The following is a 25186-nucleotide window of genomic DNA, read 5'->3' on the forward strand; positions in this document are numbered from 1 at the left end:
TAAGATGATAGGAAAAGAAAATCATAAATATTGGAGGGTATGTGGGAAAACTGGGACACTACTGCATTATTGGTGGAGTTGTGAAATGATCCAAACATTCTGGAGAGCAATCTAGAACTATGCCCAAAGGGCTGTAAAACTGTGCACAACCTTTGACCCAGCAGTGTCATTACTGAGTCTGTATCCCAAGGAAATCATAAAAAACCTACATGTTTGTAGTATCTTTTTTTTTTTTTTGTGGTAGAAAGAATTAGACATCAATTGGACAATGGTTGAACAAGTTGTAGTCTATGAAAATAATGGAATATTATTGTTCTATAAAAATGATAAAACAATCTCATTTTAGAAAGACTTGGAAAGATTTACATGAATTGATGCTGGGCAAAACAAGCAGGACCAGGGAATGCACCGTACACAATAACAGCAAGAATGTGTTATGATCAGCTATGAAGAACTTGGTTCTTCTCAGTGGTTCAGTGATCCAAAGCAATCCCAATAGGCTTTGCATAGAAAATGTCATCTGTATCTAGAAAAACTAAGGAGACTGAATGTAAATGTTATGTTAGGGATATGCAATGCTCTCAAAGTAGTCTTTTTTCCTTCCTCATTTTTCTAAACTACTGCTGAATTTTATGGACTTTTTGTGAGAGCCAGGTTCTGCATATTTCTGGAGAGAATGTCTAGCCTGGTTCTGCTATGGCTTACTTAGGGGTACTGAGTTATGATCTGAAAGTTTTCAATACTTTCAAAGTGGTCTGATCCAGGGCAAAATTTTATTTCTGTCCTCAATGCTCCCTTTTAGCTTTGAATGTTCTTGGCATGGGTTTGTATTTGACTAACACGATTGTGGCTTTGTTCAGTTTGGAGTTTCAGTGGACTACTGCTGGACCCAGTCACTATTATTATGACTTTTCAACTGCTGGTTCATAGTAACAGAATTGTAGACTTCCATTTTGTTTGACATTCCTGCTTTGGTTATTCCTCTATCTGCTTTAGTCTGGGTTATTGATTGGAACTAAAAACTTTACCTATTTGTAGAGTATGAGCCACACGACTGCTGTTTGTTTCAGGACTAGAAACATCCATGTTTCAAAATCCATGACCCAATATTGCTCAACCTGGAATGTCACCATAGATTCAGGCCTCCTTGTCAATCTGCTATAAAACTGTGATCTGGAACCAGGTAATAAATGACAGAGCTGTCATTTACTACTTGTTTCTGCATTCTACACTAGTTTAGGTGCCTTTATTTTGGTCTGGGACTCTTCTTGCCCTAGTACATAGTCTCTCCCAGTGCTTAAATACTCTATATCCCACACTAGCCACATCTCATCCCCAGCGCCCATACCTCTATCTTCATGTTCTGATCTGGGCTGAAAAAATACTTCTAATTTATCTTGAATTTCTCAATCAGGATGCATTTTGTAGATACTTGGAGTTTTAAGGAGGGAGTGTATGTATATGGAGTAAGTTAACATTTTTTAAAATTCATTTCTTCTTCTTCTTATTCCATCCCCAAAAGTCAGCTATTATTTACAAAATTATTAAAGAGGGCAGGCTTTTTGGTTGATCACTTTAGTGACTGGTAAACTGATGACGCTAATCACTATTTCCAGATTATGGCTAAGCAGACAAGCTCATAATACACAACTATAGAGTCTTATGCTTGTCAGGAATGTTGTAGAGGAAATTACTGTTCAAGTATGGATTGAATTAGTTGACTTTGAGTTGACTATCTTTCTACTCTGAGATTCTGTGACAGAAATCATCACATCAATTTACTCAAACATCTTATATACTTATATTCTTTGTATAATGTTTTAGAAGAGGAAAAAAATCTTGATCTTTTAAAAAATATTCTTATTGAATACAAAAAAAGAAAAAATAAAATAGAAAAAGACAGAAAAGGAAAAACCATTAACACATTCCCAGCAAAGCATCAGAGAGGAATCAAAATAGATTTACATTTCAAGAAAGTATGTATAATAATAGAAGAAATTATATTCATGAGTGTCCATCATTCCTTTGTTTCCTTATAGGTAATTCTTTTGTTCTCTGCTGTGCACTCTTTATTTTATTCTTTTTTTCTCCTTCCATTCCCCCAACCTTCCCCAAGCAGGCTACTGTTAAACACAGATATAGAGATACACACACACACACACGTGTTTTTGAACTTACAGACATTTTCCCCAAAAGCTCAAAGGTCACAATACTTGCAGACTCAAGGCTAGGAAATTAAAAGCTCCTGCTTTTTGTTACTTGTTTCCTGACACATATACCTACTGTTTCCTTTCTTGTTTTCTGTAAAATTCCATTTTTCTATGCTGATTCCATATTCACATTCTATTTAAGTTTTATGAAGCTGATGCTTTGGGTTTTCTGACTTTTCCCCCCATAGAGATGAGTCTGTAATCTAAACTGGGCTGGAAAAATGTACATTGTAAAATCTGCAGTATTAAAAAAAAATGTATTGGGGAAGATTCTGGAAAGATGGAAGAGTAGGTTAGTAAATTTCAAGCTCTCCTAATTCCCCCTTCTCCCCCCCAAATAGAGCAAATTTGCACTTCATAATGAATATAGTCTGGTGAAAAACCAACACACCCTGGGGCAGAAGAACAGGGGACTCCCAGATACAATTCAAGAAGATCTAAAGAAAGACCCTAGGCTGGAGTTAACTCATGTGAAGTGCAAATACTTCTGGGTTAGCTCCACAGAAATAACAAATGGGGAATCTTGGGGCAATCTGGTTGTGGCTGAGTGAGAAGGAACCAACACCTGGTGAGTGCAGAAGCAGCGGGGCAGGAATATTGCTGGCTGTGGGCACTTGCAGGAAGATAAAGCTCTTAGTTTGGGGTTCCTGGTCAGAGTGGAGAGCTGAAAAGAAGCTTGAGGCACCATCCCCCCATCCCATGATTAGAGGTGCTTACACTGATACTTCTTATTTAAAAAAAAAAAGAAAGAACGCAACCATTGAAACACATGGAAATAGGGAATGCTGGAATTCATCTTTAGTGGACACTTTAGTAAAAAAAAAAGCTTCTACCCCAAAGAGTAAAGTGAAATGGCTCCCTGCCCAGAGAGAATTTATAGAAGAACTCAAAAAAGAATTCAAAAATCAAATGAGAGACAATGAATAAAAACTAAGGAAAAAAAAATAAAACCATTCAAGAAAAAGGTGGTTATAGAACAAAAAGTTAATTAATTAGAAAAGGAAGTACAGAGTCTCAAAGAGGAAAATAACTCTTTGAAAATTAGAATTGGGCAAGGGAAAGCCAGTAAAACTACGAGAGACCAAGAAATAACAAAACAGATTATAATGAATGAGAAAATAGAACAGAATGTGAAACAGCTCACAAGAAAAACAATAGATCAGGTGAACAGAACAAGAGGAAAAAATATAAGAATAATTGGACTGCCAGAAAATTGTGACCAAAAAGAGAACCTTGACACAATAATGCAGGGAATAATCCTAGAAAATTGTCCTGAAGTGACAGAACACGAGGGGAAAGTAGAAATAGGATCACCATTTCAAAGAGATCCTTTGTGGAAAACACATAGTAATATTATTGCCAAATTTTGAAACCCCTAGATCAAAGAGAAAATTTTGCAAGAAACGAGAAAAAAACAATTCAAATACATTGGAGCTACAATTAAAATTGTACAAGACTTATCAGCAGCTACAATAAAAAAACCACGGGTCTTGAAATTATATTTACAGACAAGCAAAATAATTAGGTCTGAGGCCAAAAATATATCCAGAAAATTGTCTATAATTTTCAATGAGAAAATGTAATGAATAGGCTAGTTCTCTGGTGCATCTTGGGATCAGCCTGAGGCCTTGGGCTTAGTGGGAGAGTGAAGTGACAGAGACAGGTGAGCAGACACGTGGCTGGTGAAAGATGGAGTCTGGATTTTGGAATCTGGAGCCTGAAGTTTTCTCTGTGGTTGAGATTACAGTGGGGGGGAAAGAGAAGGAGAAAGAGAGAGAGAGAGAGAAAGAGAGAGAGAGAGAGAGAGAGAGAGAGAGAGAGAGAGAAAGAGAGGAGAGAGAGAAAGAGGAGAAAGGAGAGAGAGAGAGGAGAGAGAGAGAGGAGAGAGAGAGAGGGAGAGGAGAGGAGAGGAGAGAGAGAGAGAAGAGAGAGAGAGAGAGAGAGAGAGAGCGGAAAAGAGAGAGAGAGAGAGAGAGAGAAGAGAGTGTCAGTCCTCTGTGACTCCTTTAAATACTCCAGTATGATCACATCACTACCTTATACAAAGCATGCCCAACCACACTTGAGCAGGCTCCAACTTGTCAGGAGAGCCATCACATCACCATATTACCTTACGTATATGTACTTGACTAGAGTGACTACATCAATAACTAAAGAATTATCTCATCAATTATACTGAATATTAAGTATACCTTTTCAGAGTTCCAGCCCTCTACAAGAAAAAAAGTACATTCACCGAATTCACCGATTTTCAGGACTTTCTATCAACCAAACCCAAACTTAATGGAAAATTTAACTGATAAGAGCCCATAGTAAAGAACATTTTTAAGGAGCTCAACATGGACAAACTGTTTAAACATGGACAAATTGTTTCTATTTTTTTTTTATATGGGAATGTATACTTTATGTTTAAGATTTAAATCAACATAGAGTAAACACACAAAAAAAAGATTGGCAGAGTAAAGGTAAAAATATTAATTATGTTATACAAATGAGGTGCAGAGGAAGAATAGACATAGAGGCATTAGAGTGGGGAAGAGGGCTTGTAGTTTTGAAAATCAACTCACATCAGGAATGGGTTCAATAGCCAAGACAGCATATACCATGAAGGAAATAGTACCCTCCAAAGTCTGTAAAGAAATAAAGTGGGGAGGGATAGATGGTTGAGGAAGCAAAGATTGAGAGAAGGATCCCTGGGTAGGGGAAGTTTAAGTAATATTAAGCCAAGTTATGGAGCAGAATTTAATGAAAGTCAGCATAGATAGAAAAGACGTGTCTATGTGGGGTATGTGTATGTTTGGATCTGTGTATATATATATATATCTACATATCTATACATATATATATCTTTTCTTAACTATAGCTTGCTTGGGGGCGTTGGGGGGATGAAAGGGAGATATGTGTGTATGTCTGTGTATATGTATATGCATGTATATATCTGCATACGTATATATAAATATATCCTTTCTTAATTATACGCTTATTGGGGGTGATGGTGGGCTGAAAGAAGAGAAAAAGAATAAAGTAAATAAAATGTGCAGCAGAGAACCAAAGAACAATATAAAAGATAATCAAGATGGATAACCATGAATATAATTTCTTCTACTAATACACACACACACACACACACACACACACTTTGTTGAACTAGTAATTTGTTATATATTTTGAATCCTCATGTTTTGCTGGGCACATGACAATGTTCTCTTTTGTTCTGTTTCATTTTGTGACTGTTCTCTAGCTTTTTTCAATAGTATATAAGTAGGAGTAAAAATGGTGAATGGGTATTGCAGTTAGGTGATGCTTACCACAGTATTATTTGTTAAATTTGATGAATGACTAAGTAGAAAAAATGACATCTCTTTCAAACTATTCACAATATGAATCTAGAAATAATATTAAATGATAATATTAAATCACATTATTCTATTTGAAGAGTATGAGGGATAGACATTTAAAAGATTTGAATCTAACTTACCATATTTTTAGTGCAGATTCCCAAGGCTATTTCATACTCAACAAATCTCTCTTCCTTTAATATATCTGGTCCATAGGTTTCCACAATAGAATATACACCAAAATTCTCAGGATAGATTATTTGAGCCCAAAATGTCAGTTCATCATTCTTGTCCAAATGGATACTGCTTAAATGAATATTGGTTTGAAACAATATATATGGACAAAGAATATCTTCTTCATACACTGCAGTATAGAACTCCAAATGTAATGGATATTCGAACAATTTTGCTCTGCCATAATTAAGATTTACAAGAAATAGGTTCCCCCTAGTGTCGAATATTATTAATGTAGTGTCCATTTTATCAACCCATTCAGGTAGCAAAGTTACATCTGTAACATCACTTTTGAAATAAAGCATGATATTATTGTACATTTTTACCACACCATTCCCAAAGTAATCTGAAAAAAAGAGAGAAAATAAATTAGAATTTCTCTAGCTTTCCTTGTGAGTGCATATTTTTAAAAAGGCATTTTCTGTTTCTCATCTTAAAAGAGTATTCCTTTTAGATCCTCAACATGTTTAGTATCATTATTAATAGAAACTGAATATTCCTTCCTCCCCCACTATTTTCTTTAGTAACAGTGCTAAAATAGACAAAAGTATAGATAATATGAATACTCTCAAAAGGCAAATACCAATAATTAATGACTACCTGCCTATTCTTTCATCTTTATTAAATCTTTATAAGAATGATTTACATGTACATCAAAGATATCTTTAAAGGAAATATCAAAATATTCAATATTCATATTTTGGAAATTGTTTCTCTAAAGCACAATCTACCATCCTTATAATTAACTGATAATTACAGAGCATAAAGTATTCACTATGTTTATTGTTTGTGATTTTAAGAAAACATCTGACTTAATAAAGCAAAATGCTGCTTGGGGATTCTCCTAAATAAAGTTATCTCCCATGCATATGCTAAAAAAAAAGATTCCTTGAAATATTTAACTTGTTCAATGATTCTTTTTGATTTCAGTATGAAAAGATTCTGAGAAGGGTCTAGAAATGTAAGAAAAAAAGATTTTAATCTACTGCTATATTCTTTGATTTCATCTTCTCCTTACTTACTCTACCCTTAACCCCATTCCTTCTTTTCTTCAGCAGCCTTCTCATGCTTTGTCTTTTTCTTCTACTATCTATGAATTCTTAGGATAGTCCTCTTTTAAGTATATTTATTCCCTAAAATTTCTCCCTTATCAACTTGTCTATAATTCCCAATTCAATTGCTTTTATTTAACAAAATTATAATAAATTTCCTCCCCCAAGTGCTACAGGACAAAACATCTTGAATGTTTTAAAATATATGCCAAGACATCTTTTCAGCATATTATCTGTAATAGTCAAGTCCTTCATTTAATGCATTCAGTCTTACACTGATATGCTTGTACAATTGTGATAACACAAAGCCAATAGGTGTCTCCCATTCACGTAGGTGGTTTTCTGCAGTAATAGCAAGAGTTAAATGTGAGAAGTTAGATATGTAGTAAGGGTTCCAGACTCCTCTTCATATTCAGTTAGTGTGCTGTCCTAATCTTTCTTTTCCTTATTGCTATTTAGTTTTTGACCTTGTTCATACTTATTGTAAAAATGTCAGGAGAAACAATTGTTATTTCTTCCCATTTTCTTCTATTTGTTAGGACATTTTTGATACAATCGGAATGAGAGAGGGGTGGAGGGTATGGGTATGGGGAAAAGTAAAAAAATTGGGATAGAGTGAGAAAACTGTCAATGTATATCCATCAAATTAGATAACATAGACAGCAGATCCAATAAAGTTGATTAGTGGTGGTTCAAGTATTTGAAAGGAGAATCCCACTTGTGTTTTGCTCCAAAGAGCAGGAAAAAAATGAGTGGAATTAGGTGGAATGTGATTGGATTGCTAGATTAGGAATCACAAAGAATTGATTTCAAATCCTGCCTAAGCTGTCAATGACTATGTGATTATGGCTAAGGCATTCTATACACACTGGTTTCCTTATTCAGTAAAATGGAGCCAATAATACATTACCTGCCTCTCAGAGTTGTTGGAGAGACCAAATGAAATAATGTAGATAAAGTATTTTGCAACCCTTACAACTCTATAAATATTATGATTATTGTCATTATCATTATTACTAAGTTGCAAAAAGGACTATTTAGGTTTGATGGCAGAAAAAAAGTTTGTAGCAATTGTTACAATAGAGTTGTTCAAAAGTAGAAATGGGCTATCTTATGTCTTCCCTCATATGTATATGGCACTTATTTCTATCACTTAATTCTTGTGTTCCAAAAAAAAAAAAAAAAACCAAACAAAAAACCCAAAACGCTGGACTTGTGATTCTGAGAGATCCTGCTTTGAAATTTACTGTTTTTATGATCTTGTCATACCACTAAAGTTTTATGTCTCAGTTTCTTCATTTGTGAAATGGGGAGAATAAATGCAATCTACCTCATAAGAGTTTTGGGGAGAGAAAACACTTATAAACATTAAATAAGTGAATTTTAATGTATTTTATTTTCTCAAGTAGACTGGGAGCTACAGGGAAGCAAAGGCATTATTTCATTCTAGGTGCTAAATGAATGTGTTGATTGATGACTGATATGTCTGACTCAAAAAGGAACCAATTTTCACGAATTTCAATTGGCAATTATATAGTATGATCTTATATTTTTAATTCTATTGTCAAATAATAGAGACAATATCAATCTCACAAACTTTGGATGTCACAAAATAGATTATGGTAATTACCTTGCAAAATGATGACCTCTTCATAAGAAAGTACTTAGGTTTACCAAATAGAACCATTAATTCACCTTTGCCCCCAAGATAAAAATACTTAACCTATATAAACTTGCTGAATGTGGCTACCATTTGCCATATTTGTTAGGTCTTCGTCTCCAAAAGCTGTAACCAAAAATCCATTTTTTGAATAATTTTGGTAGCTATAGTAGACAGTCGTGTCATCCCATATCACAAAATTTGGCAATGCTGTATACATGAATTTTGCATTCAATTTTTTGTTACGAGAGAAAGGCGGTAACAAGTCTTGTAGTTCCCATTTAAATGTTTCTTCATTATAGAATATTAGATATAAAATATCATTTTGACTCCCTTTTAATTTGTGAGCTATCAGCAAACCAATTCCACTTGGTTGTGAGGTGTAAACAATAAGAGATATAGAAAACAAATTTTTGTCTTCTTGATTGAAATTCAGAATATCCAGGAGCTCATCAAGTTGTATTAATGAGAAAAATCTTAAGTTGCTATATCCAAGAATGATTTCTCTTTCTGTCCACAATGCCATTTCACTTAATTCTATTCCTTCCTGCAACAAAATTAAAAGTAATGATCACAGTAATGGATTGTATATATCATTATAATTATTGTGTTCTTAATTTTATTCTCTTGTAAGTTTTAGAATTATTTTAAATTAAGTAAGGTCTATATTTAAAAATATTTCAATATAATGGAGATATGTGATTTCTTTCTATCTCTGACACTTACTAGCTGTGGAACCATGGTCATTTTCTTCATCTCCAAAATAAGGACAATACTGTTAGCTGTCTTCCTCAATGATTATTGTGAATAGCAAATAAAGTTACTTCTTCTACAATGTGTGGCATATCAGTGATCTGGAAAATCTGCTTAAAATTTTTTGGCCTTCCTGTCATACCAGGAAAAATGTCTGAATTATAGTATTAGAAAAAAATATGTTGATATTATACAATACTATTCATATTTCTGAGTTTCTAAACTTTCTGTGTTGTCTGTTGGCCTTTGTATGTCTCCTGTGGTTTCTGCAAAATTCCCCAAAATTTCTCATTTAATTTTTCATATTGACCCATACATCAAAACCATATTGAGGGAAGTTGTGATGTGAAAGGAATAATTTTATATGTAAAGTGCTTTGTAAAACTTAAGACCACTGTATATCAGCTATTATTATTTTCAATTAGGTTTTTCCTCTATAGACCCCAATCTCTGTATGATTTAATAAAGGACCTTTGAGATTTACCATGACAACAACATTCATTCTCCTGTAGCCAATCTGGTGATAGATCTCTCTGTATTTGGCTAATAGACATACTGTTGGGCACTTAGCTCTTATACAATGCCTTTCCAGGTTTTATAGACCTTGACAAAGCTTGTGATTAAGTCATTAAGAATTTAGCTATGGTCACCTCTGTTATCACAGGAAGGCCCTAAGGCAGACTTTTAGAACAAACAAAGTTATCAATTATAATTTTTATAAAGTTAGCTACTTTGATTTAGTCCTGGAAAAAAAAAAACCCAAACAATCTAAGGCATAGGCCTAAAAATAAAGCTAAAAAGTTTTATGAGTTTTTTCAAAACATGTATTATTCTTCCCTCTATACTATATATAATTTTAAACTGTAGCAATAACAACAGTTTAAATTCTTTTTTCAAACTAAGCAGGATGTTAATTTTCTCTCCCTCTGCATTTCACCTCTTGACTAGGAGTATCACTTGCACCTTGGTAGCAATGTACAGTTTGTCTTTGGAGAACCAGGATCCACAAATATTTGAAAAAACAAATAAACAAATAAACAGGGCACACTATAGTCATAGGGTAGCTTCTAAGAAAAAAGATGGGGAATTTATGGGAGTTATCCAGGGTTCATGTTCTGATTTAGTTCTTTTGTGCTGTGAATAGCTCAGTAGGCTTCAGCTGTATCTACAACAACAAGGTGAAAATACTATATTATATGATAATAACCTAGTATATGTACAATTTAATGTGTGTCCTTTCTTATTGTGAAACCTGGAACAACTAAACTACACTAAATCAAATGAAGCTAAAACAACCACTTCAGTAGAGAATCATGATTCATGGTTTGACTAATGAAAGAGCAAGAGAAATTGCAGAAAAACTATCCTTTGCTGATGGACACTAAAGTATGGTTATGATAATATTCTACTAAAGAACTGGGAATGAGAGAATCCTGGAAATAGGAATTTGGTGAGATGATCATTCTAGGGCATGGATTTGAACAGGGTACAAGAGAATTCCTGAACTAGGGGCAACATGAGGGCTTGGAGATCAGAAAAATATGGCCATTTCTACCACATGGATTATAGATAAATTAGACCCACGTATTCTTATTGATCACTAAGATAGGAAAACATACTTTACAAAGAATGGCATGTGTTAATAACGGAGTGCGGAATTCATTTCAGCAAACCAGAATAGAGAAGATTAGGTCCAAAAGGAGAGTACAATAGAAGAGTTTCTAAAATCTCTGAGCAAGTATAATATGTGGCTGCTTAGCTTGATGTATAAAGGCTAGAACTCTATAGAAAACATCTCATTTACTATGAGGATAGTAAAGGAAAAAAAATTAAAATTTTCCTCATCCCATCTTCCAAGCTTATAGTCAGTGGTATAGAGATTTGTATCTGTAGGTATGTAGCCAGATCTCAGTGAGGAACAAGAGAAGGGGAAAATTTTGGGGGGAAGTTGCAATTTTTAATATTTTTATAACTATATTTTGATAAGCTTGTATTTTATTCATTTAAAAGTATTATTCTGAGAAGAAATTCATAGGTTTCATCAGACTATACAAGGGGTCTATAATATAAAAATAGATAAGAATATCTGATTATAGAGTATGATCTTCAGTTTTTAAGCTCCTCAATTGTCTTTCTTCTCACCCTCCCCCCTCCCCCGGACAATGGTAAAATGTAGAAAATGACTCAGAAGACACATCAATAATCTTGTGACAGATTTTTCTGTATCAAATCCCTTTCCTGAGATCTCAGGAAAAGGAAATATGAACTTACATAGTACCTAGTATGTGCTACAAATAATATCTCTTTATTCTCACAACAATGCTCTAAGATAGATACTGCTATAAATTCCATCTTACAATTGAGGAAACTGAGGTAAACCCAGGTTAAATGACTTGTGCAGGGCCACAGTAAGAGACCTAGTACTCTGTTATCATATCCATACAATTCTCTTTGGATATGGTGAGAATTAAATGAAATAGTATTTATAAAGCTTAGCACAGTGTTTGGCACATAGTTGGCACATAATAAGTATTTATTTCTTGGCTTACTTCTTTAACCAAGAATATGGTAAAAGAATAATAGCTCTGTTTTCTCTTGGTGGTTGGTTATTATTATCCCATTCACTTCAAGCAAATTATAAAAGTCCTTTCTATATCCATCTTCTTTCCCCTTGAATGATGAAATTGTCATTAAGTTATTAGTTGCTTTAAAGGACACCTGGAGAAAGTGTGAGCATTTATTTAGTTTTATTTTAATGAGTATTTATTAAGTTTTGTGGTAAATGCAGGCAAAAAAGGACAAAAATACAAATACACATGAAATGAAAGGGATTAATTAGTAGTTGGGATGGAGAGGGCATTAGAATCAGGAAAGGCAAATAGAGGAGGGTTTTGATATGAATTTTGAAGGAAAACAAGAGAAAGTAAGAGGCGGAAGTGAGGCAGTGTTCTATGTATGGGGGTATGTTATGGGGGTGTAGGAGATAATTAGTGAAAAGACACGGAAAGAACAACTGAAAATAGGTCAGTGTTGCTGGATCATAGAGGGTGTGAAGAAGAATAAAGTATAAAAAACTGGAAAGGTAAGAAAAGGTCAGATTATTGAGAGCTTTAACTATCAAACAAAAGAGTTTATATTTTATCTTAAGGGTACTGAGGAGCTGCTGGAATTTGACAAGATTTCACAAATAGGGAGAAAGATTCTCAGTTTAGGGTTGCTAAAGTGGAGTCTAATAATATTGTTTATAACTTTGACAAACCAAAATCAGTTGCCTAGAAACTGAGAGCCATCCTGACATCTGTGGTAGATATTATCTATCACAGTGTCCTTCTACATGGGTTGTGCTCATTAACTTGCCTTCAAAAGTATTGAAATCCTTTTGTTGCTCTTTAGTCATGTTAGGCATACCTAATGTTTGTGACACCAATTGGAGTTGTCTTGGCAAAGATACTAGAGTGGTTTGTCATTTCCTTTTTCAGTTCATTTTATAGATGAGGAAACTGAGGCAAACAGCATTATGTGGCTTGGCTGGAGTCATGGAGCTAGTGAGTGTCTGAGACAGTAAGCTAAGTCTTTCTCCACTGGGTTCTATGCACTGTGCCACTTGGTTGCTTTACTGACTCCCTCCTCAAGACTTAATTGGCTAAGTGAACTAAAGTCTCAGGCCATTGATACAGCTTCCTAAGTACAAAAAATGCAATAAGAAGCTCAAATTTCCTCTTCAGACTTCTGACTAGAAATTAAAGAAGCTCGGAAACTTCACTAGACTAAATCAACACTGTATCCCTTCCAAGTTTTGACTTATTGTTACTTGAAGAAATCCATCTTTCCCTGCCCTTTCAACTGATTTTGCCCGATCTTGCCCCTTCAGCTCTTTCCCCCCATCTCTCCATTCTTTTCTCTTATCAAACTACAATGACATTCTCTTTTTGTAGAACATTCTCTAGGCAAAAGTTTTTTATTTACAAAATGAGTTTATTGTTAGTAACCAATATAAAGAGACTCAAGGGTTTGATTTGGGAATGAAATCTTGAATGTGTGAACTCTTTGGAAGATTTGTGTAGATGGAAGGTTTCTAGAATGATTGATTAAAGAAATGGTGTGTGGTTGATAGCTTAAAATTAAAAAATGAAGTTTTAGTAAGGTGTGAAGTGATATTTAATGAAATCTTGGTATATGTTGGCAAGATCAAACATTTTGGTCCGTTTACTTGAGATGGAGGGGAAATGTTGCAAAAATATTATGTTTTTTAGTCTTATCACAGAAATTTCTCCAGTTGTCAACACATTTGGATAGAATGGTTTGCGCAGGAAGGATGTCCTTTCCATTCCGAAATTATGCATTCAAACATAATCATGGGAAACTACCCTCTTCTGAACTTTAGTATATTCAGGTAATGCAACCCAAAGTGAGGGTATTTTTGAGAGACATCATAAGCTGGAAGGCTTTACAATACTTGTCTAGTAGGCTCAAATTAGGATGTGCTACAAATCAAAAAATGGAAGTAGATAATACAAAAAGCACACAATCTCTTAGAATATTCAGCAACATATCCCAACCTTATATCCCCAGAAACATATAGTGACTATAATGCTGCAATTTGGAAACTCTTAACTTTCTAGAACAGTTTACTTGTAGATGTATTAGCACTACACAAAAAATTAATGAATTCAATGACCTAATTACAAGGATGAAAATGTCATTAACTACCACATAGATAATCTAAAATGATTTGCATATTGTTTGAGATATCCAACAGTCAAAGTCAAGCATATCCTGGTAATCGTGTTGGCATTCCCTGACTATAATTAGATAATTAAGGATCTCAAAGGTCTCATTTTATAAATCATAAATCCCCTTTTTTTTTTTTGCTTTTCCTATTTTAGTGTATATTCATTCAGTTTGTGGTCCTATCAATTTGTAGTAAGATGCATGTGGTATAATTTGTGAAAAGAAATATGCTATAAAATAATTATAAAGTATAAATTATCGAGGGGCAATGGGCCACCATAGTCACTTGTGGCCCTCTTTTTCAATGGCTTTAAGAGTTAGGCATAGTGGAGCAATCCCTGTAACTCCAGCAACTAGGGAGTCTGAGGCTGGCTCTTTTGAGCTTGGGAGATTTGAATTACAAAAGTGGATGGCTGCATTTCCTTTCCTAATTTTTTTTTTGATGTACAATATATATGCATATTTATGTACATATATGTAAACACACTCATTCATATACACATATATTATAGATATATATACATGTACATATATGTATATACATATGAACATATGTGTCTTTCATTAGCTCTTCTAATTGGGCTTGTGTCCAGTCTGCAATTTCCCACTTTCCTCCTCCACCTTGAGGCTTTTACATGTAGATGTGAATTTTCAAGTCATTGTCTTCTGAGTTTGTGTCTTGAGCTTCTCTATCAACGTAGTATCTTTTTATGGTCAAATTCTTTGTTGTTGTAGTTTGCTCATTTTTCTGTCTATTTCTTAACTTGTGACTTTATGTGAAAAATGGGAGTTGGGGAGAAGGTGGCAGAGTATGTAGCCTGAGCTTTCAAGCTCTATCTGGTAATCTGTAAGTTTTTTTGTGCTTCCAATATGATTATGATCAGGCTTGAGATCTGCCCTTCTATTCTATGCTCTGTTTCTTACACAGGTAAGGCCCTAGCTCCCTTATAATCACAACCAATTCTTTTAATCTTAGAACTGCAATTAGAAACTAGGTTAATGGATAGTGTATACCACTGTGGAATTCTGACTCCAAACTGGGTCATGCACAACAGAGCTATCAAATAGCACTTGAGTCAAATACAAGTATAGAGATTTCCTGGGATCTCTTTCAGACTGGGTGTTCAGTCCCCTTACTGTCACAGTTGCTGTCCCTGTTATGCTTTTGCCCCGCAATGATCTCATCCAGCCCTTACCATAGTGTCTAGAGACACTTTATGTTTTTTCAAGTTGTCCTGGGCTAGAAAAATGACTTGTGATTTTGTGTTGGTTTTCTGCTCAGAATTTGTTTTAATGTGTTGTTCTTGTTGGGGGGGAAGGGGAGGGGGCGCATTTGGGAGACTTCAGAAAAAATGTTTTACTCTTCCATTTTAGTTCTATCTCCAGCTATTTACATTTCTAATAAGAGGTAATGCCGTTTGGGCTGTGTTCCAGACTACCATCATGTTTCATTTCTTCATGAACAATTCTCAAACAGTTTAGGGTAGCATGCTTTTAGTGAGATCTCTTTATTTTTTTCCTTTGACAACCAACTCATTTCAGGTACATGAAATTCCATGAAATTCCAGGTACATGAAATTCCTAATGATCAGTAGTTTCTTGAGATCCTTAAATAAATATTTGACCTTGACATTGGCAGATTACTTTAAATATGACTTGGAATATGCAATTTACTGGCTCATCCTATATAAATTCTTCTGTTTCTTCCGAAAACAGAAACAGTTGCTATTTACATTCATTTTGAGCCAATCAGGATCCAAATGAGTAAGTGGGGGCTAGCCTGGTTAGTTGGTTAATTAATGAAAGCCAGTGCTTTTTCAGTTGTGTCTGACTTTTCATTACCCTACTTTGGATTTTCTTGGCAAAGATACTAGAGTGCCATTTTCTTCTTCAGGTACTGAGGCAAATTGGATTAAGTGATTTGCCCAAAGTTATAAAATTAATAAGCTTTTGAGGCTGGATTTGAATTTAGGTCTATCTCCTATATATCCAGTTGTTTATCATAACGAGTGTCCCTTAAATCAAATATTCTTAACCTTGTGTCATGGACTCCTTTGGCAGTCTGTGGAAGCCTATGGCCCTTCCTCAGGGTTTTATGCCTACTCTCATAACTGAGAAAATGTTACATTTAAAAGTTAGTGAAAATAAGATATTTTTTTCCCCATCCAAATTCATGTATCTCCTTTTGGAAAGAACTCCTCTCTGGTCTAGACAATTGCTCTGAGGGAGGATTTGATACTGTACATAAATTAAATGTATTTAAAAAGAAAAAGGAACTATATGTACCAAAATATTTGTTGCAGCTCTTATCTGGGGGCAATGAATTGGAAATTGAGAGGATGCCTGATTGGCAAAAGGCTGAATTGTGTTATGTGATTATGATGGAATATTATTGTCCTGTAAGAAATGAGGAGCAAGATGCTGTAAGAAAAACCTGAAAAGACTTCCATGATGCAAAGTGTACAAAATCTTGTGCTGCAGTGTAAAAAATTACAGCAATATTGTAAGATGATCAGCTGTGAATGACTCAGCTATTCTCACCAATACAATGATCTTAGATAACTCCGAAGGATTATGATGAAAACTACTTTCCATACAGAACTGATAGGTTCTGAATATAGATTGAAGCATATTTTTAAACTTTATTTTTCTTGAGAAGTTTTTTTGGGCAGTCTACATTTTATTTTGCAACATGACTATTAAGGAAATGTTTTACATGATTACACATGTGTATCTTATATTAAACTGCTTGCTTTCTCAATGACGGGGAGGAAAGGAAAGAATTTGGAAATCAAGTTTCAAAAACAAGTGTTAAAATTATTTTTATATTTAACTATATGCAGCTATAGTTTTATATATATACATGTATATGCATATACATATATATTATATATAGTATGTAGTTGTAATTATATAAATACTAAATGAAGTTTTAAAAAAGATTAAATATATTTAATAAATAACAGTGATGAATTTATGGCTTTAAAGAAGAAGGAGAGGGACACATGTAGTGGATAGAAAGCTGTCTTTGAAGCCAATAAGACCTGCTATCAAACAATTTCCACCTCTGACCCATACTGGCTGTGTGACCCTGCTTAAGCTGTTTAACGTCTCCATGTTCTCAGGAACTTGGGAGACTTGTGCTAAGAGTCAGAGGAGTCACTGACCTTCATTGATAGACAAATCTTCCTTACCATGGGTGCCCTATGTCAAGGAAAGCACAAGTCCAGTCTCCTTATCTTATAAGCAGAGTCTGTCACATATTTTGATTTTTAATTACACTTTAAACCTTGTTTTCCATGTTGTTCATATTCAGGGAATATAAAACAACAACTACTAAAAAACCTTCAAGGATAAATAATAAACTTGGACTAACCCTTGGTATATAGTCAGGCCAACACCAGGTATTTCCTGCTATACCGATTATATTCGGAGGAATTTTAAACCTCTGGTCAATTTTTATGAAATCGTTGAATCTCCTCAGGTAAAGAGAACCTGCTATTAAAAATAGTATTCCTTCTTCTATTACGAGAATGCCTTGTACATTTCTCCTTTCTTCAGCAGTGAGAATGTTAGGAGGTATTCTGATCTTCTTTGAAGTATCAAAAGCATCACTTGTATAAAGAGTCTCCCAATGTGAAACTGTGACAATAGTTGTGGGAAAACATGGGTGCCAGTGAGAAAGACAATTTTCTCTAGTATTTGTCGTTAGAGGTAGGTCCCCAAAGTTTTCAGAGAGATTATGTCTATCATAAGATATTAAAAGTTTACACGGTTCAATAAAGCAGTCCTGGAAAGCTACTGCATTCCCTACGACAAAGAACACAATGTTCTGTTTTCTGTGTGGTATTTGCAGTTTCCAGAACCTAAGAACAAAAGAATGAAGCCATAATTACTGGCAAGAATAATAAGATCCATCATCATCTTGCTATGACTATCCTTACCCTCTTCCATCTTATAAACAGATTAATCTTACTACAAACAATTATATGAAAATCTTCAATGGTTCATCTTATCATTCTTAAGAAGGTCTTTCATCCCTGCTTCTCTAACTCTGTATTGCAAACTCAAGCCCCATTTCTTCCTTTAATACTTCCTTGATTTCTCTAAACACTTTTTTGGGGGAGGTTTTATGGAATTTATTTTAGTACTTAACCATAAATTTCTGTACAGCTTGGTTCAAAGTCTAGAAATTATTGCTGGCACAAATATATATGTAAAAACAATCACATATGGGATATAAGCGTCTTATCATGTCTACATATCTATTTAACTATACAACCTACCTAACCATTAATCATTTTATCTTTCTATATAATAAAGGCAGGGATTTGAAAAAAAAAAAGATTGAGTTGTGGGATAATTTCTTTAATGCCAATAATTCCTTTGCTTTTCTCCATCCCATGTACCACAATTTCATTTGTACCAGTGACCAAAAATTAATTTCAAGATTGAGAAAATGAGTGGGACACAGACCAAATAGATCCTGGTGGTTTGTTGAAAGAGAAGTCCTTAAAATGTATCTCAAGCAGTGTAGTTTGGCCAACAAGAACCAACAGGGATTTTTTATCCTAAAATATATCAAATCTTAAAATAAACACTACTCTTAAGTGACCAGGAAGTATAGATTTAACAATAGGCAACTTATTTGGATGTTACTTCATACATGTAGACTTTCTATTTTTTTCTTCTTTTTGCTAAGGCTATTGGGGTTAAGTGACTTGCCCAGAGTCACACAGCTAGGAAGTGTTAAGTGTCTGAGGCCAGATTTGAACTCAGGTCCTCCTAACTTTAGGGCTGATGCTCTACAGCTGCATCATCTAGCTGCCCCATGTCAACTTTATTTCAAAAAAGTGTGAACACTTTTATTTTGGACAAGAAAAGTCTATCAAGTCTAAGACTCTGAGCAGAGAAATAGGTTGTTATCAAGAGCAATGTAGCTAAAATTTTTCCCTAGTCTAATGACCAAGTATGTGAGGACTTCATTTTATTAAAGCCTCTGAACTCTAAGATAAGATGATGAATGACAAAAACTACTCTCTTAAAAAACCAACAACCCAAAAAATTAAACAAAAATTTTATTCTGAATTCAAACATAAATATCAATATCATCATCATCAATAACACAAGAACAACAAACCAGCAATTTGTGTATATAGTGTAATACTCATATGAAACTGACTTTCCATTTCATATCCTTTTCCTTAAAAATAATAAATTTTACATTCAGATAACTATTTCAGGAAAAGCTAAACCATCACATTTCACCTACTCGTTGTCCTCCACAGTCTTGTTTATCATCTTGCAAAGATTATGCAATTTTCTTCCCCAGCTCTACCCCTAACTTAATTCTGGGAAGTTCTGGGTCAATCAAATCAACTCTGCTATTGTTCCATGAAGAGATCTGGCAGTCTATAGCCTATGGTCTCAATCACTATTCCTGTAACTTTCTGGACCAATATTTCATACTTGGTCACTACTTTCTTTTACTTATTGTCTCTGCCATTAAAATATAAAGTCACAAGCACTTAGCAAGTGATTGGCATAAATTTTTTTTCATTCATTCATTGGGGGCAGGGCTGTAAGGAGAGGATGCCCCTAGTTCAATTATGAATTGAAGGAATTCCACAATGCAAATGAGAACCAGGAGTTTTATATGAATATGATTGTTTTATAACCTCTGATTATCACAGGCATCAAGATACTGGCAGGTATAGGGAGATGGCTAACGTACTGTCAGTGATATAGCAAAAAAAGTCCATATAATTAATGGAGGGATATTAGATAGGAAGAAAGAGCAAGGCTGGAGCAGAAGCAGCCACTAAAATGGAGCTAGCCATTAAGGGGAAGATTCTGGGAAGATGGTGGAGTAGGTCAGAAAATTTTAAGTTCTCCAGATTTTCCCCACCAGTAGAACAAATTTGCACTTCATGGTGAACATAGACAGGTGGAAAACAAAGACTTGTGGCAGAACAGAGTTCCTCTTGGGACAACCCAAGAAGGCTGGAAGACTGTAGGACAAGGTTTTGTAAAGTGCAAACATCTCCAAGCTAGCTTCCTGGAAACAGACTGGGGATTTTTGGGTATTCTGATTTTGAGGAAGCCTCAGCCCAATCACAGTAACTTTCACCTTCCTGGAAGTCCAGGGTTTGAGTCCAGAGAGACTGAAGGGATTTCTGCTGATTAGGAATGTCAGGCCCAGCTGTGCTGCTAAGAAATAACCCTGGGAGAGAAGGAACTATCATATACCAGGTGAGTGCAGAAACAGTGGGGTAGGGATGCTGCTGGGCTTGCAGGAGGGTGGAGCTTTTGGTTTGGGATTTCAGATCAGAGGAGAGAGAGCTGAAATGAATCCAGAGATACAGCCTCCCAAACCTAGTGCTTACATTAATGGTTCTCATAAAAAAAATAAACTGGCAAAAAAAGAGAAAGAACTCAATCATAGAAACCTACTATGGGAATAAAGAAGACCAGGGTTTATCATCATCAGAAGACAATGAAGTTAAAAAATCCTCTTCTATTCCAAAGAGTAATGTTCAATGATTACTTGCCCACAGAGAATTTATAGAATAATTTTAAAAAGACTTTAAAAATCAAGTGAAAGAGATTGAGGAAAAACTACAAAAACAACAACAAAACACCCCTCCTAAATCCCCCAAGCCATCTAAGAATCTAAGAACAAGATTATGAAAAAAAGTTAACCAATTGGAAAAGAGATTCGGAATATATAACGTGTATAATATATATGTATATATAGGTATATTGTGTGTGGAATGGAGAGATAAAGTGAAGAACTTACAGGAATATTGAAATTCTTTTTCTGTATTTTTTATTATTTCTATGTCTCTGTGACCTGCATAAGTACATTGTGTGCAAGCCAATATTTACTTAAAACTAGATATATTAACCAGAAATGATGACATTTATCCTTGTTCAATGTTATCAATATTTAGATTATTAAATGCCGTCAGCTCAGTAATCTCAAGTTTGAAGGTCTGACTGATGATTCCTCTCAGAATCAGGGAAACAAAGCATTCCGTTCTAATCTGCCTTTGGCACCAATGTTGAACATTCAATTAGGGGAGAGGGCCCCTATTTCTCAATGCTCCCCAACTTATGATATAATCCTTATGATGTATAAAGATATACAGTTTTTATAGGTTTGGTTACAAATGATTACATCATATCTTTCCTAAATCTTTAGTCCTTCTACTGCGAGCTTTCTCTCTTTCCCTCCTCACAGTGGAATTGTTCATTCTCATGAGAATTTATTAATAAATAACTTTTCTGTTTTTTACTGAGTGATCTCTGAATAGTCATTTTGGGCAAAGGTCTTCTACATCCCTCACAGTTGGGGACTCATCCGGGATGGGGTCTTTGGGGGAGATGGCTATGTGCACCCTGAACAGGGACAGGCGGAGTAGTTTTCTCCATGGTCTCTGCTTCCCTGCCCTCTTAGATAATGACCCGAGGCAGGGATTCTCAGTGGAATGCAGAATTGAATACTGAAGAAAATAGAGTCCTGATGGCAAGCAGCAATGTGAAAAGAAACATGTGTTCTCAAGGTAACGCTCTGAGGAAGTCTGGGGGTATATTGGCTGGGTCAAGGGAGAACCTGAGGGATTAGCCCTCCTAAATTTATTTTTGGTGTGGACTACTGTTGATCCCAATGATAAAGGACTTTTCCTAAGGAGGCTCTCAGGTGGCTGTGAGGGTAATGAAGGACCTCTGCCCGGGTGTGAGGATAATGTAGGGCCTCTGCCAACACCTGAACCGGGTCCAGGGTGGTATAGAAGCAGTCCAAAAATTTGTATCAGGACATTAGCTAGGGAATTCAACACTGGGATGAACTTCCCAGATATAAAAGAGAAGAAAACTGGGAGGATTTATATCCCAGGACTATTTGGGTATATCAGACTTAAATCTGTATGTAAAAGGTGAAAATGGAGTTTTGCGTTTGTCTGTGTGTGTATGTCTGCTTTGCATTGCTTTTGTTCTGTGTTAAAAGTTAGCAAGCTCGTAAGAGATAAGAATTCAGCCCCTGTGTTAAAAATATCAGGCTGAATTGTGGGAATTGGAATTCATTCAAAGTAGTAATTCTTTCTGAGTGCATCAGAATATAATTTGGGAAATAATTTTGGGCTTCTCAAGAAAAGAAAATCTTTTTCTCTCTTTCTCTTCCTCTGACTCTGGCAGAGGCTTTGCAGGAAAGGGGAGAGAAGGGGAAAAAATAAAAACGTAGACTGAAAGTTTGGAAAGTTTTAAGCAAATAGAACAACAGTGACTATCACTCCTGTAAACAAGGAGCCCGATATCACAACTCAGCCAGAAAAAAATTTTTTTCAAGGTAAAGCAAGGATTGGTGCTTAACTCTTTCCTGGCTTACTAAAGAAAAGAAGTTTGAATGGAATATCTAGGTAGATTTTTGGAAATTTCACAAACTAACGTACTGGTTAATTTTAAAATGACTTTAAATTGGTATGTGTGTTAAGATTGGAAACTTAAGTTTCTTATTTCCAATAAGAAACTGCAAGATCTTGGAAGGGAGGAATAAAAATAGAGTAAGAAAGCTAAATAGTTGAACACGGGGACTCTCTGATCTACTGGATCTTTGGGAAAACTAAGCATACTTCTAAAAAAATTTTGTGTGTGTGTGCCAGGAGAAGAAAGAAAAATCATTATTAGTAAGTTTGCTTTCATGGAATTAGAGAACAGAAAGTTTAAGAAGGCTAAACTGGGTAAATGTTTGTCTGCAACATTTGATTAAGAGTTTTGGGAACTTACTATAAGGTACTATAATTTTGAAATTGAAATAAAATTGAAATTGGGGAAAATAATTTTACTGTTGCCTTGCACATGTTAGATTTATTAAGAAGATAAAAACCTTAAGAATTATTTGAATATTGTGGCCTTTACAACTGAAGAGAAAAACTTAAAACAGAATATTAAAAAAAATTAGAAATATAAAATAAAATAATGTAAAATGGCAGCTTACCTTAGGGGGTTTCATGTTTGTATCTCCCTACTTAAATGGTATGTTGTTTTTTTAAAGTATTGGGTAATTTGTAAACTATATTATGAGTTTTATGAAATTTGGTTCAAAATTGTGAATCTTGAAGTTTAAAGTTTTAAAAAAGGTGATTTAAAGACAAGGGAAAAGAGATTGATTTACAAAAGCAATTAATAGTTTAAATAGAGCATCTAGTCAGAAGTATTTCAGAGAAGGTTTAAGCAAGTAGGCATTGGGAGGAGAGATAGAGATGAGACGGGAGAATGAAGGTGATTTAAGGAGGAGAAAATATTGCAAAATTTCTTCTTTCACACTGTTCCTCAATAGTGTTTTGCTTGGGACCCAGCTCCTTCCGCGATATGCCCTCTCATTCTGATGAAAGTACAATTCATTTCTATTCTTTTTCCTTACCGCTCTTTCCCTCTATTGTAAAAACTTTTTCTTGCTTCTTTATGGCAGGTAATTTATACTGTTACACCTCTCCCCTTCTCTTTCTCCCAATACATTCCTCTCTCACCTTTTTTTTTTTTTCTTTAGATATTAGCCCTTTATAGTCAACTCATGGCTGCATCCTCTGTCTATATATACTCTGCCATAATAATGAGAAGACTTATGCATTACAAGTATCTTCTCATACAGGAATGTAAATAGATAAATTTAAGTCCCTTATGACTTCCCTTTCCTAACCACCTTCTTATACTTCTCTGGAGTGCCTATATTTGAAAATCAATTTTTCTATTCAGCTCTTAAAAATCCTTTAATCCACCTTCCTTCCTGAATGAGTTTACTCAGTTTTGCTGGGTAGGTGATTCTTGAATATAATCCTATTTCCTTTGAATATAGGAGCTACTAAATCTTGTGTTATCCTGTGGTTCCACTATACTTGAATTTCTGGATGCTTGCAATATTTTCTCCTTGATCTGGGAGTTGTGGAATGTGGCTACAATATTCCTAAGAGTTTTCATCTTGGGATCTCTTTCAGGAAATGATTAGTAGATTCTTTCAATTTTGATTTTACCCTCGGGTTCTTAAATATCAGCATAGTTTTCCTTGATACTTTTTTTGAAATATAATGTTCAGGCTCTTTTTTTTATCACAGTTTTCAGGTAGATCAATTTTAAAATACCTCTCCTGGATCTACATTCCAATTCAGTTCTTTTTCCTATGAGATATTTCCTATTTTTTCCCTATTTTTTATTCTTTTGGATTTTTAAAATGTATTTTGATTTTTCATAAACTCAGCTTCCATTGATTCAATTCTAATTTTCAAAGAATTATTTTCCTCAATGAGCTTTTGTGCTTCCTTTCATAATTGGCCAATTTTGCTTTGAGAGGCACAGAGAGAAAGACACACCACAGAAAAACAGAGACACGGAGACAGAGAAAGAGAGCATCAGAGACAGAGACAAGAGAAATAGAGATGGGCAAAAAGGAGAAAGTCAGAAGGAATGAGGGACAGTACACATGTGAATGCACAGTTTTGGAATAAACTGATTGATGGAGAATTTGGTGAATTGAGTAAGTTTGTGTGAGGAGGAGAGAAAATGAACACTGAGTAAGAGAGACAGCTCTCTGGCTAGTATAGGCAGTGATCAGGGTTTACTCTGGCCACCACTATTTTTTTCCAAGACTAGATGTCAAGACTAGAGCAAGAAGCAATGCCCGACTTGGAATTCATGCAAATGGTGAAATGCCTCTTCTACTTTTCTTCCATGTAAAAAAGCAATATGTCTAATCCAGAATTGCTTTAGTCCATTTATAATTCCTGATTGAATCAGTACTGTAATCCTGAATTACTCTATGATAAAGTATCATCAATCAGAACTGCTTTTGATTTTTGCATTTCCTTATTTGTGGCTGATTTTGGTATTAATGAGTGTGATAAATTTCAATGTAGATTTAGGCTCAGGAGTGATATGAAGAATGATATTTATTAATTTTAATATATGTCTCTGAATGGATAATGATAGGTTTTGATGAGAGAAGACTAGGGCTGTCAGGTCACATTAATTATTTCATTATTTCTCCTCCTCTCTCCAGGCATGCAAAAAGAAATCTTTTGGTAGGGATGGAGTCAAGGGTTGTCATTCAAGAAGAGATAGGAAGGAGAGGAGAAAAGAAGGAGTGACTAGCTGATAGGGGTAGGGTTCAGAGAAACCTTTCATTTTTACCTTCAACCAAACCTTCAAATTCTTAAA

General features: G+C 34.8%; 1 protein-coding gene across 1 annotated transcript in view; it reads right to left on the bottom strand.

Moving 5' to 3' along the window:
* Positions 1-25186, bottom strand: part of LOC127559568 (cation channel sperm-associated auxiliary subunit epsilon-like) — a 124815-nt gene that overhangs the window by 43720 nt on the left and 55909 nt on the right. The window contains 3 exon segments of the mRNA XM_051993459.1: positions 5689-6128; positions 8558-9041; positions 17355-17844. Of these exon segments, the coding sequence (XP_051849419.1) occupies positions 5689-6128; positions 8558-9041; positions 17355-17844 (1414 nt within the window).

The sequence above is a fragment of the Antechinus flavipes genome, chromosome 4 (genome assembly GCF_016432865.1).
Source record: "Antechinus flavipes isolate AdamAnt ecotype Samford, QLD, Australia chromosome 4, AdamAnt_v2, whole genome shotgun sequence".
NCBI lineage: Eukaryota > Metazoa > Chordata > Mammalia > Dasyuromorphia > Dasyuridae > Antechinus > Antechinus flavipes.